Raw genomic sequence first — 15,563 nt, 5'->3', positions numbered from 1 at the left:
TGGGGGAGCAGGATCCCGTTTCACCCCCAGGGCAAGCCCAGGCAACACCACGCTACACGTTGGGGAGCTGAGGCTCAGAGGGCAAGCTCTGTTTAGGTCATAGCACCAGTCAGTGAGGTGATCACCAGGACTCCCTGCTCCTACTCAGGACCTTCCCCACCAGGCAGAGACTGATGAGAAGCTGGAGGGGCCAGCCCACGGGAACACAGACGTTGGTGTTGGTCAAGATGGGTGAGCAGGGCAGCGGCACGTCCACAGTGCTGGGGGACCGGGGGAGGCTGGGCCCAGGACAGGCCACGGTGGGCTGGGCCCCACACCTCCCCCTCTGGGGCCTGGGGAGAAATGGCAGCTCCACAGCCAGCATTTCAGAGAGTGAGCGCGTGGCGTGGCCGTTCTGAGGAATTCCCAGGAGGACGCAGGGATTTGAGCAATGAGAAGCAAACCTGATACCCGCCCCCGTCCCATTGCTCTGATCATTGGGGGAGTGATACATATTTATGAGCTCATAATCCTTCCTAATCACCCCTATATCACACAGCCGCACAAACTCCCTGTGGCTCAGGCTCATACATAATTATAAGGCACTTCCTCTGTCACCGCCTCAGTCCACCAAAGGACGACAGGACGCGGTGGCAGTGGTGCAGAGTTAGGCTCCAGTGGGGGAGGAGCTAGGAATGGAGGCCCAGGAGCAAGGCTGGGAGCTGTCCACACTCAGCAGCCTGTAAGAACAGGTGCCTCCATTCAAGGGCTCCTCTGCTGCAGCCTGGAGCCCCACAGACGCCCCAGGGCCAGGCACGAGCCGGCCCAGGGACACAGCACAGCTAGCAGGCGGCACTCTCCAGGGGCCTTGGCATGAAGGGGACAAGGAGGGCAAAGCGCTCTCTCCGGGCCCCACATCTGCCTTCCTGCCCGGAGAGGCCCAGGAGGGGAAGCAGGGATTGAAGACTCTTCCTGGAGCTAAATGGGGGAGTAAGGGCAGGTAAGGGGGTCCCTGAGACTGGGGCAGCAGGGGACTCAGTCTGGGAGAGGTTAGCAGCCAAGAATAAGAAGGGGCTGAGAAGAGCAAAGACCACAGAGCTCAGAGCAGGTGTCCAGAGGGAGAGCAGGCCCCTGCCTGTGTGTGCGCCCCAAGCCTGGGCAGGTCTGCACTTGCATTATGGAGCTCAACAGAGAAGAAGTTGAAGTGATTTTAGGCAGATTGTTTTCTAAACATTTCCTCAAAATGCCCAACTAACTCCTTAGCCTCTTCCTGTTCACGTACTTTACGTCTAGTTTGTAGACAGGGCAAGGCCTGCTGGTGAGATGTGAGGGGGGCAGGACGGAGACCATTCCGGGGGCCCCAGGACTCACCTGCTGATGCCCTCGAAGGAGGCCTCCCTGCAGACACTGCCGCTGTCGGTGTTGACACCACGCTGCAGAGACAGAGGGAGCGTTAAGGGTAGACTCGTCACACGGGGCCACGGCGCAGGTCCCCACAGCCTGCGTGGGAGTGCCTGCCTCCTCCATCCAGCCTTAGGACTGGGGAAGAACCTAGAGCCCCCACCCCTGCCCGGCAAACATATCCATCCCTTCCTGCCTGTCAGGTAGCTCCCAGCCAACCTCCCCCTCCCCACAAAGGCAGGCAGTTCCTTTCTCTGCCGCAGCTTGAAAAAGGAGGAAGGGGCCACACAGTGTCCCCGGGGCACAGGAGCCTCCTCTATCAGATCACTTTGCCGAAACCAGCTCAGGCTGTGCAGGCACAGAAGGGGGCGACAGGACCAGGCTCCACCACCGATCTGCTCTCCCGGGCCGGCCTCATCTCCCTCACACACATACGTGTACACACGCTCCCCACTGACGGGGTCCAAACAGCACTGTCAGATCCAGCCCTCCCGAGATGCAGGTAGGACCCAACTCAGGCATGACGGGCCCTCCCCGGTGACACGAGGAAGCTGCACTACATCCCTCTTCTTTCTCTAGCTGTAAGGAGACTCCAGGTGGAAAGGACAGGAGACAGACCAAGGGACTCAGAGAAGAGTGTGCCATCCCCACAGAGACAAGGCCTTCTGACCCACCCTCTGCCCTCAGGAACCGCAGGCCGATGTTTAATAACGGCCCCCAGAGAAAACACACCGGACCGTCTCTGACCACAACCATCTCACGGAATCTTCCTTCTTGGCCATCAAAAGAGCAGAGCGGAACAAAGAGAACATGTGAAGGGCTCAAGTAAATAAATAAATAAGAAGAACCATTTCTGAAGAAGGATCGATTAACAAGGGAGAGAAAGGTCACTTTGGGAGGGAAGAAGGGTTGCACACTCTCCATATTCGAAACTCCCCAAGGTCAAAAAAGCGCAAGACAGCAGGCTTCTTCTCTGAGCCACTCCGCAGCCCCAGTATCCCCACAGCCCTATTTAAGGCACCACAGGCCCATCGCACACCCCACCCAGCCCCAGGTGGCACCAGGGACCCACCACACACCCTGTCCCACGTGGTACTAAGGACCCACCATGCTCCCCACCCCACCCCACGTGGTACCAGGGGCCAGCCGTGCACCCCACCCCACCCCCAGGCTGTGGCAGGCCCTCGGCCATTCAGTGTACCCGATTCTAAATCTGATGCCACAAGCCCAGCACCCTCGTGGGCAGATGCCACAGGTGCGTCTTTAAAATCCTATTAACAATGGAGGAGACGCAGGGCGGAAGCACATTGATATTCTACATCCACGGACTCCGGGAGCTCAGCCTGACACAAATACATTCTCCGGCTGGGTTTTATTTTAACCCTTAGAGTAGGTATCTCGTCACAGCGGCCTTCTGCCAGAACACAGCACATCCCAGGGACACGGGAGAATCGAGGTCGTGACCCTGGACACGTTCAGCCACCCCGGATGAGAAGGTGTCGCTCTGTGTCACCGATGACCATTCCTCTGGGTTCTCAATCCTCCCCTATGCCTCTGCTGGGACAGGCAGCTCCCCGAAACCCTTCCCCGTGGTGTCCGGTCCCTGGATACCAGCCACTTACCAAAGTGAGGAGCACAGAGGGGCCTTGTGATGTTAGGACACTGGCAATCTGAAAGGTCAGAAAGAAAAATCCACTTTTGAGCAACCGTGAAGACGTTTGATGGAGATGATACACCACCATTACTTAATCATGACGGCTCACATTTATGGAGCACAGTGTTAAAACGGGCAGTGACGTTGCTGTCCCCATCCTGCCGCTGAGGATGCCGAAGCTCACAGAGGCCAAGTGACTTCTGAAAGCCACACAGCTATCAACTGGCAGGGATTCAAACCCAAACATGGCACACATTCCCACATGCTGCCCTACCTCCAGGCCCACACACATCCCAGGCTCCAAACCGCCAGACCTGCCCGCACTGCGAGGCCAGCACCTCTGTCCATCTGCCAGTCCCGCCTAAAAGACCTGTTCATAAGAGCTCTTAGGCACTGATCCCAACAGCCTCCTGTCCCCAGGGCAGACACTTTCCTCCCTGTCCCCTATTCATCTCCTAGACCCTGACTACCCTCTGTCCCCCATCCTACATCCCTACTCTCCATCCCTGCTCCCCCTTGACCCATGCAGGCCTCTTGCCCCTGCATGTTGGTTGCTTTGCACCCCGACGCCATGAAGGAGCGTGTCCTGCAACCCCATCTCTCCACGCCTTTGCCTGGGCTCTTACCTCTGCCTGGCGCGCCTCCTCCCCACCCCATCAGTGCGTACTGAGAACCGAGGCCCTCTGGCCCCCCAAGACAGGCTCGCTCATTCTCTCCTCTTCTGCCCCATTCCTTCAGCAAAGCACCTACCACCCTGCATTAGCCATGACATCTGTACCCCAAGAACGCCAACCACCCCAGCGGGAGCGCTTTCTCCCTCTCCTGGCCCCCACTCCTCAGTCTGCCCTGCATCTTGGCTACTGTAGCTCCTACTGCATTTGAGCCACCCCCCCCCCACCCTAAACTCCTTCACACCCCGACACAGGGCGAGAGTGAGGAAGATTTGTTTGTGTCTTTAACAGCCTTACTGAGCTACCACTGACATACTCTATAACGCACATATTTAAAGTGCACATTTTGATAAGTTTTGACATATGTATATATATACATGATTTTTTAATACTGAGAGGCTCCCAGAGAAAACCTGGAATATACTGAAAAGTATAAGAAGATAAAATACACCTACAATCCCATCCCCAGAGACTTTTTTTTTTACCTCTGCACATAAAAACAGAGATCCGTAATGACATTTGGATCATAAGGAGTTACACACTTCACTTATTTCCTGAGATTAAGTATTCTTCAGCCTCGTGACTCCCACCAGTCACTACTGCCGGGGATAGTAAACAGCCAATGAGCCCCTGATCACGGCCTGCGCCAGTCCTTCAGACATCATCTCATTTCGCCACCCGTGAAGCTGGTGCTACAAATGTCCAGATTTCACATATGAGAAAGACTATGGGTTCGCTCGTTTGTTGAGGTTCACAGTTCAAAAAGAGCAAGCCTCGGAGCTGAACATACGGCTGCCTGGCCCTCTCTCAATAGATATGGCACACGATTTACTTACTCATTCCTCCACTGGACACTTAAGTAATTTCTAATGGTTAACCAGTATAAGTAATGCCTGATGAACATTCTTCTACACGTGTTTATTTCCTTACCGTAAATTCCTTTAAAAATGTATTTCCTTAAAAACAAAATTAGACCCAGTGAGACTGCTAGGTGAAACGCCATATACGCCATATACGTTGACCTTTCTGATGCCACTGGCCAGGTTACTCTCCACACGTGCACCAACCGTCTTCCCACCATGGTGCACAAGGCTCCCTCCCCACCCGGACCCTCCCCTCTGACTCGGAACCGCTCTGAACACTGAATCCCCCACCTCTGTGCTGCACAGACCAACGGCTTGGCTGAATCCCCGCCACTCCCGCAGGCCCTCCTGGAGGAGTGGGGGGTGGGGGGGGGGACTCATTAAAAGAACAAGAGCTGTGCATGTCAGGCCCCTGGGTGTGTTGTCACGTCGATGTGAAGGGTCTACATTCATCAGCACAGAATGATTCTGTCAATTACGGCAGCAGCACCGGAGAGCAAGCAGGCACTTGGGGATTGTATGTGCTACTGTCCTTGGGAGAGGGGAGCCACATAACGAATGTGTGGTCTGACGGTTTTTCTCTCGGCAACGGCTCAGGACGTGCCGGTTAGGAATAATGCAGAAAGCAGTCCTCTCGCACCGCCTGATGCGCAGGCGGGTCGAGCCCCGACACCGAGCAGGCTGGGCGTCTGCTACTTCTGGCAGGGCAGCGTCTTTCATCGATCACGGCTGCTTGAGCGGGCCCTGGTTACCTTTGCGGGTGCAAAACCTCCCCCAGCCTGGCAGCTCCACCCGCCCTTCCCCACGGACACCCATTAGCAGTACATTCTCATCAGCAGACCCTGATTCCAGGCCTGGCGATGAAGGAGACGGGACGCGCCTGTGTGTTGCCAGCTCAAAATGCAGCTCCAGCACACGGGACGGCACGGCTCTGTCAACACAGAGAGTTGGTCACCACCGGAGCGGTGGTCACTGGGGACCCATCAGCTCTCACAAACCAGTGCCATTAAATGCCCCTGACTTGCTTTGTACCACGGCCAGCATCGATTTCCCGGGCAGCCGGGCCTCTCTGGCAGGTCGAGGTAGATGGCACACACAGAATTTAGCAGGGCCTTGTGCACAGGGACCCTCCCCACCTTGGGGACAATCAGAGGCTTCCCGAGGACATCTCATGCGCCTTCATGCCCAGGGCCCCAACCAGGCCTGAAGGCTACTCTTCATGGGTGATGATCCAGAGAAAGGGGCAGGACAGTCCTTAAATGGTGCTGGTAAGAAAGCCTGCGTTGCTCTAGGGAGCTGGACCCTGCAAGCATCTGAACGTTTAAAAATGAACTCTTTTCCATGGCAGTCAAAAACGGGTGCAACTTGGTGGCTGGGAATGCATTTAAAAATATGAACTTGGGGCGCCTGGGTGGCTCAGTCGGTTGGGGGTCCGACTTCAGCTCAGGTCACGATCTCGCGGTCCGTGAGTTTGAGCCCCACGTCGGGCTCTGGGTTGATGGCTCAGAGCCTGGAGCCTGCTTCCAATTCTGTGTCTCCCTCTCTCTCTGCCCCTCCCCCATTCATGCTCTGTCTCTCTCTGTCTCAAAAATAAATAAACATTAAAAAAATTAAAAAAATAAAAAAATAAAAAAATAAAAATAAAAATATGAACTTGTTTCTAAAATTTAAGTATCAGGAAAGATCACAAACCACATGGATTTGCAGGCACTCCTGACAAAACGAAGTTTCCAGCAACTCTGGACCAGCAGTCTAGATGTAGCAGCCATCCCCACAGGGCCCCCCACACCCCTGCCCTCAGACCCCGCCATTCCCTGATGCCTCTCCACACCGAGGCCGAGAGGCAGGCAGCATCTGTCTCTGTGCGGCCACAATGGTATCTCTTTCATCCATCCTGCCCGCATCTGAGCCAGTGACCCTGGCACCTCCCAACACGTGCCCGGCACCACAAAGGAGAGCAAGTGCACGAAACGTGCCCTCCACCCTGCAGCTGCCCTCCCATGAGGAATGCCAGCCTCTGCACCGCACTTGAGTGAGATGTCTTGAAGCACCTGCCAAGGTTCTCCTGAGCACCCCGTTCTCAGGGAGGCACCATTTGCTCTACCTTCCCAATAATTCACATCAGGTCGTCTATGGGGATGAAAGGAACCAGGCAGCCATGTTTTCTATATCAGACGCCTGCATTTTATACATGACGTCAAGTGACCAGCCACGGCCTGGGGTGCGGGCCTTCCTGCCTTCTTTCAGAAAAGACAAGTGATGGGAAGACTGCTTCCCATCTGTGATTTGTCACAGATAACCAAGGCTGCCCGAAGCCAGTTGGGGCTCGGCACCATAGAAGTGGCCTGAGGAGTCCTTTCCTGATCCAAGGGGCTTCCTGTCACCGTCTATGGTGGAGCAGGTCCCAAGCACCTCAAGGGCCCCCCAGCACAGGTGTCTTAATCCAGTAGTCTATATTGTCAGGCTCCATTTCGAGCCACAGAAAATCGAAGTCACTTGGGAGTCTAGGTCATCCCCTTTGTCTGACAGGGCAAATGCAGAAGTGGAGGGTCTCTGGGGTCCAAAGGTCCTGGGGTTGCCCCCTAACTCTGCTGCTTCCCCGGCTAAGGGCCCACAGTTAGGGCCTTTCACCTTGGCCTTGGCTTCCTCTGCAATGGGGCAGGGGCTGTGGCCTGCATGGGATAGGGCACAAGGGATGTTGCTGGAATCAGCAGGTGCCACCCCAGAGTGAAGCATTTGACCAGCTGTTAACAGTGAGCCTCGTGTCCAGTAAGAACCACAGTGGCCACAGTGATGAGAGTACTGATTAACGATGACAGCAGCGATGATGGGACACAGAAAAAGCTCCTGGACCTGAGATCCTGTCCTCTGAACTCCTCTGAAGACCTCATTTAATATTCTGCTTTGTACATACAGACTCAGAGTGAGCTGCTCTCTGGGGCTGTAATTCTACACTATCACTACCGGCTCTCCCGTCCCGCCACTCCAGACTCTGTTTCACTGCATTTGGAGGCCAGTTCTCCTCTTCTCCCCCCAGATCACAGTACAAACGGAGTTGAGTTTCCCCCAGCCATAAAAGCAAAAATGTCAGAATGCAGCTGGGGAGGCTGCAGTGAAGAGATGCTCTGACTTGGTGAGTCCCAGGCTGCCCCCTCCAAATTTCTGGAAAGGTCAAGGTCCCCAAGGACGATAATGTTAAAATGCAGTTTATAGAGGCAGGAAGAATGCACTTGCCAAGGAGAGGGTCAGGAACAAAATCAGAAATAAGGATGAGCGGGTCCCTCGCTCCCTGGTACTTAGAGATGCAAGGTAAGTAGCAAATGACCTCATTAGGAGCACGTGAGTAAATGTTCAGGCTATTTGAGATCCTATACCCAAAGAAATCAATAACAACAGGTCACAAGTGTATTAACCGACTCTTTAGATGCTATGAGTTGCCCCCCAGTAACTCAGTATTGAAATCCAAGGACAAAAAGAAAGATCAAAAGCCACCCTCTCTCCACAACCCAACCAGGCAGAAGGTGCTGCAGAAAACAGGTGCCCGTGGCCCTGGGCGCATGGGTGCAAGCCGCACTCCTTCACCAAGGCCCCCCTGACCACGCACCGAGGGCCACAGTCACCCTCTGCTCCAGACCGTGTCCTGGCTACGGAGTTCATCCCTGGGTCCCAGCAAGCTCTGATGCCCACACACCCCTGGGACATTTACTCAAGCTGGCTGGCTGGCTCCTCTGCTGCTTCCACAATGACCCCCAGCACTTAATGTATGTCCACGTGCCACCTTGGTCTGGGGAAATTGGCATGCGAGGGCCCCATCCCGCCAATCCTGCCAGGCTGGAGCAGCAGTGCCTGACCTGGAGCAGCAGGCACTGACGTGCTTGGGGCACGGGGCCTGTAATACAGGCCTCCCTGTGTACCTGGCAGTGGCTGCAGTTGGAGGCCTCGGTCCCCCAAGGAGACCATGGGGGCGCACGGCTGTGCGCTCACCTCTGCCCCAGTCCTGCTCCATCAGCAATGAAAGTCAGGGGCAGCCCCTTGTGACTATCTGGATTCGGGACAGATGCAGAGTCCCAGAAGGACAGTCATTCACCTACCCAGGCCACATGACACCCCCGGGCACCCACGTTGGGAAGTAGATTAAATCCGGGGGCCTCCAACTGCACCCCACCCACGGGCCTCTCAAAGTCTGGGGTTTTTCTGACAGCAGCATCTGCAGCCGGCAATGGTCTATGGGGGAGCACCTCCCCACACGTGAAGGCCCGGGCTGAGCCCGAGGGGCGCTTAGATCAGACCTCCCAGAGCTGTCCTCCCACTGGGAAGCTCAGCAGCCACAACCCAGGTACAGAGGCCTCCAGCTGCCGAGTCAGGGCACCGCCCAGGCACCTCCCCTTCAGGGAGGTCTGAGGTACACACTTCCCATCTGCTCTCTGCAAACGTGGGCACTGCCGAGGTGGCTGGGAGCCGGGCGGTGGCATCCCACAACACACAGCCAGGCTATGGCAGCGAGAGGAAGGGGATGCCGGAACGGAGGGGTGACGGAAGCCCTGACTTGCACAGAGAGGAGCCGGCTGCTACTGACCTCGTCTGCATACTGGACGTCATCCACGGCATACTTCTCCTTGAAGTACTCCTTGGAGTGGATCCTCAAAGGGAAGCACAAAGAACACCAGGGTCAGGGTTTGGCCACACTCGGCACGGGCTGCCTTCCCGCTCTCAAGCCCAGACCATAAAGCCCCAGGGCCCATTCCCGCCCCGACACAGAGCAGGCACAGACTCGGATGACAAGGGGCACTGGGCCACAGATTTAATGCTGAACCGTCTGCCTCTCCTGACCTCCCCAGCTGACCTCCACTCGTCCTTGGAGCCCGTGACCCTGGCCACCCGCAGCAAGCATCTGCAGACCAAACTTCACCCTCCACCACCAGCAACAGCCCACCAGGCAGCCAGCCAGTATACCCTTTGGGGCATGAAATAAGCTGCCTCCCAGGAGCTGCCCCCCATGGAGCCTCTTTAAAGGAAAGTTTTAAAATTAACATTTTAAAGAAGTCAATATCAGTATTACTCATTGTGATGAGAACATTCAAGCTTACTCATCATCTCTGAAAAATCAGCCATGAGAAGACAGACAAAGGAAGGAGGAGGTTGGGCCATCTCCCGGAGGGCTCCCAGTCATGGTCATGGTCACAGTCAATGGTCCAGCCAGCACCCCCCCATCCCCCCGCCTCCCGGCAGGTGGGTGAGTTGATATCACTGCTGGTGACAGAACTCACATGAAGTGGAGCACTAGCCACACGAGGGGAGGGTGTCACAAGCCAAGTCTATTGACGCACACACGCCATCCTGCGCCATCCCACGCCTGGGCACCACATCAGCACAGGGGATATACCCCCCAGGCTGCCTGTGATCACATGGTATTCTAGTCATCGAGTGTTAGATCCGAAAGCGGCCTCGGGAGAAAACAGCAGATGGTTTTCAGACTGTGCTTCCTGGACTCGCAAGGGTGAGCAGATGACAGGGGGGTGAGGGTGCCAAGGGCAGCGTGCCTGGGGACGCCCAGAGGGGGCAGAGGAGGGAGCACACTTCCAGACTTGGAGATGACCACCTCCAAGAGCAAGCTCCATGTGCCTTTAAGAAAGACATCAGTGACCAGGGTCACTGCCCGGGAAATGGAAGCCCACTACCCTCCCTGAGCCCTGCACGGCTTCCCTCTCCACTCAAGCATGCGCCAGACAGATCATGGCCAGGAAGCAGAGATCATGGACCTGGGGGGCAGATGGGTGGGACTCAGGGATCAGCAAGGAGCTCACAGCCACACACAGCGAGCAGGGCTGAAGAGATGACAGTCTCACTGCAGCGAGCTGCTCGGTGCCCCAGAACGCTCTTTGCTTTATCTCTCTTTTGGCTTCTCTGAAGTAGGCACTGGGTGTCAAGCTCTTGCTGTTAATTAAATTTGCACAATCCAGTCACATTAGCTTCCACGCCTGAGTCAGGACTCAAACGTCAAATGGCCAAAGTCTGGCACCACCAGCAGTACCACCTGAAGGAGCTACGGGGCAGGAACAGATGACAGGCACCTGGATGCGGGAGGCCCCGGTTCTCCGCTTACGGCGGAGAGCTCACTGACCCTCAGCTACTAAGCGGTGACACCCTCAGCCATGCGCAAAAGCACATGCCAGAAGGGAGGGGTGGGGCCATCAGTGTCATCACCACGTCCACCCTCGACCGCACCAGCTTCGGTCTCAGCTCCAGGACGGATGCCCTGCATCCTCGGCAGGTCCCCAGTCCACCTCTGGTCCCCAGCCACTTCATCGCTTGCAGCGGTGGCAGGCACCCAACGCCAACTGCCAGCAGATTTGGGAAGTGCAAAGGACCTGCTTTCAGGGGATGCTCCCTACAGGTGGGCATCTCAGCCACTACCCCAGGGAATGTGTGCCTGCCTGCCTGCCTGCCCTGCCTGGGAGTCTCGGTGGTCAGGCTTCAGCACAGACCTAGACTGGAGACCTGAGAACATCTCCACACACTCAGCCTGAGGTCAAGGTCTTCGCGATACGGAACCAGGGGAGATGGGAGGAGGAGGCGTAATGGCGAGGCAAACACGAGGTAGCTGTGACCTGTGGATGGCCCCAGGGCTGTGCGCTCACCTCTCCACCCCTCGCCTACCAGCCATAAGCCGCTCCACTTGCCACAGGGGCCGAGGAGCAGCCAGGGCCAGCCAGCCCACACGAGAGCCTGCTGCCGCCACTCTGATTATCCGGGAGGAAGGCAGGGCAGGAGTCAGTCCCACCACGTGCCCCTTGCCCTCCTCAAAGAAGTCAAATGACACAGTCCTGAGCACCCACTGGGCCTCAAGGATCAAAACCACTGACTAGCCACAGGCCTGGTTCGTAATAGGAACGACCACCTCACAGATACAATGTGAAAAACATCTTTTCTGGCACTTCGCCTGCCTTTCTTTCCTAAAGGGCACAGATAATTAAGTTTGAATACTACTTGTTTTTCATATTTTGAGGCTAATTATAGTAAAAATAATTTAAATGTCACCCTAAGGGAGACGTGTGCCAGGCCACCGCATCAAGCCAGCCACCAGAGACTCAGCCGTGATGACTTGGTGGGGTCGACCAGGGAAGGAGCGGCTGCTCCAAGAGCCCCGCTGGACAGGCAAGAGAGGTCAGCGGGCAGCTACAGGACCCGCTGGGGGCCAGGCTGGCGGCAGCCACACGGAGGGCCTGCACTCTGCCCTGTCTGGGGTTCGGGGTCCAGCGGGGCAGCTCATGCCAGATCCCATCACATGGCAGATCCAGAAAAAACCACTGGACCAGGGGAGAGTGGGTCAGCAGAGAAGCTGACCTCACCCTAGAAACTGTCCCTTCAAAGGGAAGGGACGGCTTTGGCAGGAGAGAAGAGAGAGCGCCCCACTCAAAGCGGTTTGTGACTTCACCACCAGCAGCCGGGGCCAGCATGAGTTAGAGGTGGCCTTTCCCAGAACTCAAGGTCAGGGTTGACACTGTGAGTACCCACACCCCGTGCAGGGCCTCCTGTGGGAAGGAGACATTAAGTGAATGCCTGTGGTGTAGACACAATGGAACCCTTCAGAATATGAAATTTCCAAGCACAGGTCTTGCCAGCTAGCTGCCCACCTGTGTGCGGTTAATGAATAAATAACAGGACCAAATTACAGCAGTCACCATCAATTTTAGCGGCCAGAGTCTGCCTTCAGCCACACGCAACGCTGCTGCCTCTCATCCTGCTCACAGCACAGCGCTGGCACTCGCTCCCAACGTGGGTCGGCAACCACTGCAACATTCCAGTGGCTCGTCAGAGAACAGGTCTCTCCAAAGCAGTGCAGGTTCCTGATCCTGGGGATCACAGCCGTGAGGCGGTGCTGGGCATCGGGGGAGCCAGGGCTCCGGAGGTGATCAAAAGGAGGCCCGTGATCAGCAGAGCCAGAGCCCCGGGAAAGGTGCCCAAGGGTTCTGGCAAACGCTTAGCCAGGCCTCGGGCTGCCTGAGATCAGGCTCCCCCCACCCCGGACCGCCTGGGGTAAGAGCCAAAGGGGCTCCCTCAGCCTCCTTGGGAAGGCCTGCACCTCCGTCAGTGCCCCTCCCTGAAGACAGAGGGAGGGACAGGGTGAGGCCACCAGGTGGGCTGAGGCGGCCTCAGTCCTCCTGACCCAGGTGTGTGTACAGGGTGCGGAACGGTAGCTGTGAGAAACCGCTCACAACATACACAACCCGCAATATGCACACATACCACATCACACCCTACCACACGCCCCCGCACACCCCATCCCACACGTGCACATACACACCGCATACCGCATACACCCAAACCACACCCACCCACAACCACTCCCCTGGCACCCACACACACATCACAGCACATGCACATCAGCTCCCATGCCAGAAAGAGCAGGGCTCAGGCCCTGAGGCCCTGAGCCCGGGGGGAAACTCCCCCTCACCACTCCTGGGCAGGGCCCTCAGTAGGATAAGCACCCTCCTCCCTGCAAACCCCACACCAGGCCCACTGTCTCCCATACCAAGCCACAGTCTCAGCCAGGAGACAACAGGAGCAGAACACGGTCAAGCTGCAAAGGTTCTAGTAGGGCCCCCCAGACCCCGCAGGCCCAAAGTCACTCACCCTCTCTGGGCGCTGAGGCTGCCCGGTATTGAGTTACGGAGACAATTTTAGAGGACCCCAGACACCCCGGCAGCCAAAGCTGCCATCAGCTAAGCCTGATTCTGACAAGACATGATGGGAAACACTCTCACGTCCAAAGGCCCCGGACTTTTGTCAGCAAAGATTCCAAATGAAAACAAATGAGAAGCTACCCTACCCCTGTACCCAAAAAGGCCCGGGGTGAGGAACAGGCCGGGCAGCAGGCCTCGTTGTCTGCTGCCCTGACAACGGGACAGGCCCTCTGTGCAGGAAGTGGCAGATCCGCAGATGGGGGTGTTGTTTCCCTGGACGACTGTGGATTGCAGGATCTGCCAGATGGATTTTCAAAAGCCATCAGAGACTGAAAAGGAAGCTGAGGAGCTGAAGGTCAAATGTTCAGGCTGGTGGGTTTTGATTGCAAAGGCCAGGTAATCCCACAGCCTCGCTCCTGAGCCCTATTGATTATGAGTGTCTGGAAATAGCCACATGCAATCAGATCTGGCCATTCCCCAGCTCCAGCCCCCAACAACCAACTCATTTATCACTGCCCCACTATAACTGAGTCTTCTCTCCCAAAGGCTGGGGACATGGGGACCGGGAAAGGGGCACGCCAGAACAGAGGAAGGGGAAGGCCTGCCCAGGTGGCCACAGTGGGGAGCCAGGTCTGTAGGAAACCAGGGTCTAGCTCTCTGCTGTGGAGCCAGAAGGCCCCTGGGGACCAACCTGCTCATTCCGGCCCACCCAGCATGGAGCCTTTCCAACTGGGAGACCCACACTGCAGACCCATTTCTATACTCAAAGGCCGCACAAGCAGCTGTGTCTGCACCAGACAATCAGCTGGCTTGGCAAAGCAGGGACAGACTGAAGGAGAACTTTTAACAGTGGTCCTGAAAGTCAGCCATGACCAAAGCACAGAATATTATTCCTGTATTATTGAAGATTATGCTTCAGAATAGCCAACTGCTAACAGCTGTTCCCTGACCAATCAGGTCCTGGGTTTTAAACCCTCCAGTCAAGTGCCATGTGGCTCCCCAGATGGTGGCTGTGGGGAAACATAGTGAGATTTGCTCAGATTTTCCCACTGGATGGTAGAGTCCCTAAGGCAGGGACAGGCCTTTCCTCCCACTGCCCCAAAAGACGTCCACCCTCCAGGACAGGCACTCCCCAATTTCACACAAGAGTCAGCCCTACATAAAAAGCAAGCAGACAGAAGAGAAAATGCACTCAGAGGCTCCCTACATTTCCAGACAGAAACTCCAGTGAGGCCCTGCTCACAACCTCCCCTAGCCCCCCCACCCAGGCCCACATCTCCGACTGTAGGACCGGCACTCCTGAAGCCAGTAGGGAGCCACAGGGAGGATCACAGACAGCCAGCTCACAACCCCGGGTGCTGCAGAGGGGCCCTGGCTCTTTGTGGGGTATGCCACTGGCAGCTAAGTGACCGCCTAGAGTGCAGGAAGGGTCTGGAAGGAATCCTCTTACCAAGACCAGACCTACACTCTCACCAGGAACCTTCTCACCACAGCTGAACCAGTCACCAGGGTTTTGTAGCAAACCATACTGACACTCTTCACTTTCATGGACCCTGAAGGTCTGGGCTTGCGACAGAGCCCAGAGTGGACAGCTTGTCTCTGCTCCACAAGGTCTGGGACCTCAGCAGCAGGACCCAAGGGCTGGGACTTGGGAGTCACCTGTTCTGATGGGTGGTCTTGCTGTCAGCTGGGCCTCCGCTCCTCTCCATGAGGTCCCTCCTACATGGGCCCCCTCACGGCATGGCAGCCGGGTTCAAGGGCCAGTGTCCCTGAGCAGAACCACAGTGCACTTTATCGTCTGTCTACAAGATGACCCTGCCACACTCACACATCGAGGCAGTCACCAGGTCCTGATCCGAGTCAAGCAGGAGGGGACAGATTCCACCTCTGCATAGGGAATGGCCACAAATATTGCTATGGTCATTTTTGGACATTACAAGCTGCCTGTCCCTGCCATCTACTACCTCACTTCAGTGTCACAAATATAACCGTCCCCACAGTGACCATCACTCTGACGACAGCCCTGGCAGTGCCTCACGGGCAGCACTGTCACTGTTCCCCAGATAAGGAATCAGAGGCCCCAACAGTGGCGAGACCTGCTCCACAAAGGGGCCGTGCTGAGCCGTCCAGCAAGCTTCCAGCAAGACGGGCCCACAGGACCTGCACAGGCCACACCACCACACTGCTGTTTCCTTTCAAAGCAGGGCAGTTGTACGGATTCAACCAGGAATTTGATGAAGACTGACTATAAAGGCTACAACAAGATGGAGAGGTGGAACCCACCCTCCCAGGAGTACCCATGTCTCCAGGC

General features: G+C 56.3%; 1 protein-coding gene across 1 annotated transcript in view; it reads right to left on the bottom strand.

Annotated features, from left to right (window-relative positions):
* The window catches only part of PEPD (peptidase D), a 112,070-nt gene that overhangs the window by 83,830 nt on the left and 12,677 nt on the right, over nucleotides 1–15,563 (bottom strand). Inside the window, exons 4-6 of the mRNA XM_019423369.2 lie at nucleotides 9,145–9,208; nucleotides 3,003–3,050; nucleotides 1,351–1,412 (exon numbers count right to left, since the gene is read on the bottom strand). Coding sequence (XP_019278914.2) covers nucleotides 1,351–1,412; nucleotides 3,003–3,050; nucleotides 9,145–9,208 — 174 coding nt within the window. The remainder of the gene's footprint in view (nucleotides 1–1,350; nucleotides 1,413–3,002; nucleotides 3,051–9,144; nucleotides 9,209–15,563) is intronic.

The sequence above is a fragment of the Panthera pardus genome, unplaced genomic scaffold, assembly GCF_024362965.1.
Source record: "Panthera pardus isolate Hobbes unplaced genomic scaffold, ASM2436296v1 HiC_scaffold_18, whole genome shotgun sequence".
Lineage (NCBI taxonomy): Eukaryota > Metazoa > Chordata > Mammalia > Carnivora > Felidae > Panthera > Panthera pardus.
Note: the sequence above shows the minus strand (reverse complement) of the source record. Positions and strands in the feature narration are given on the sequence as shown.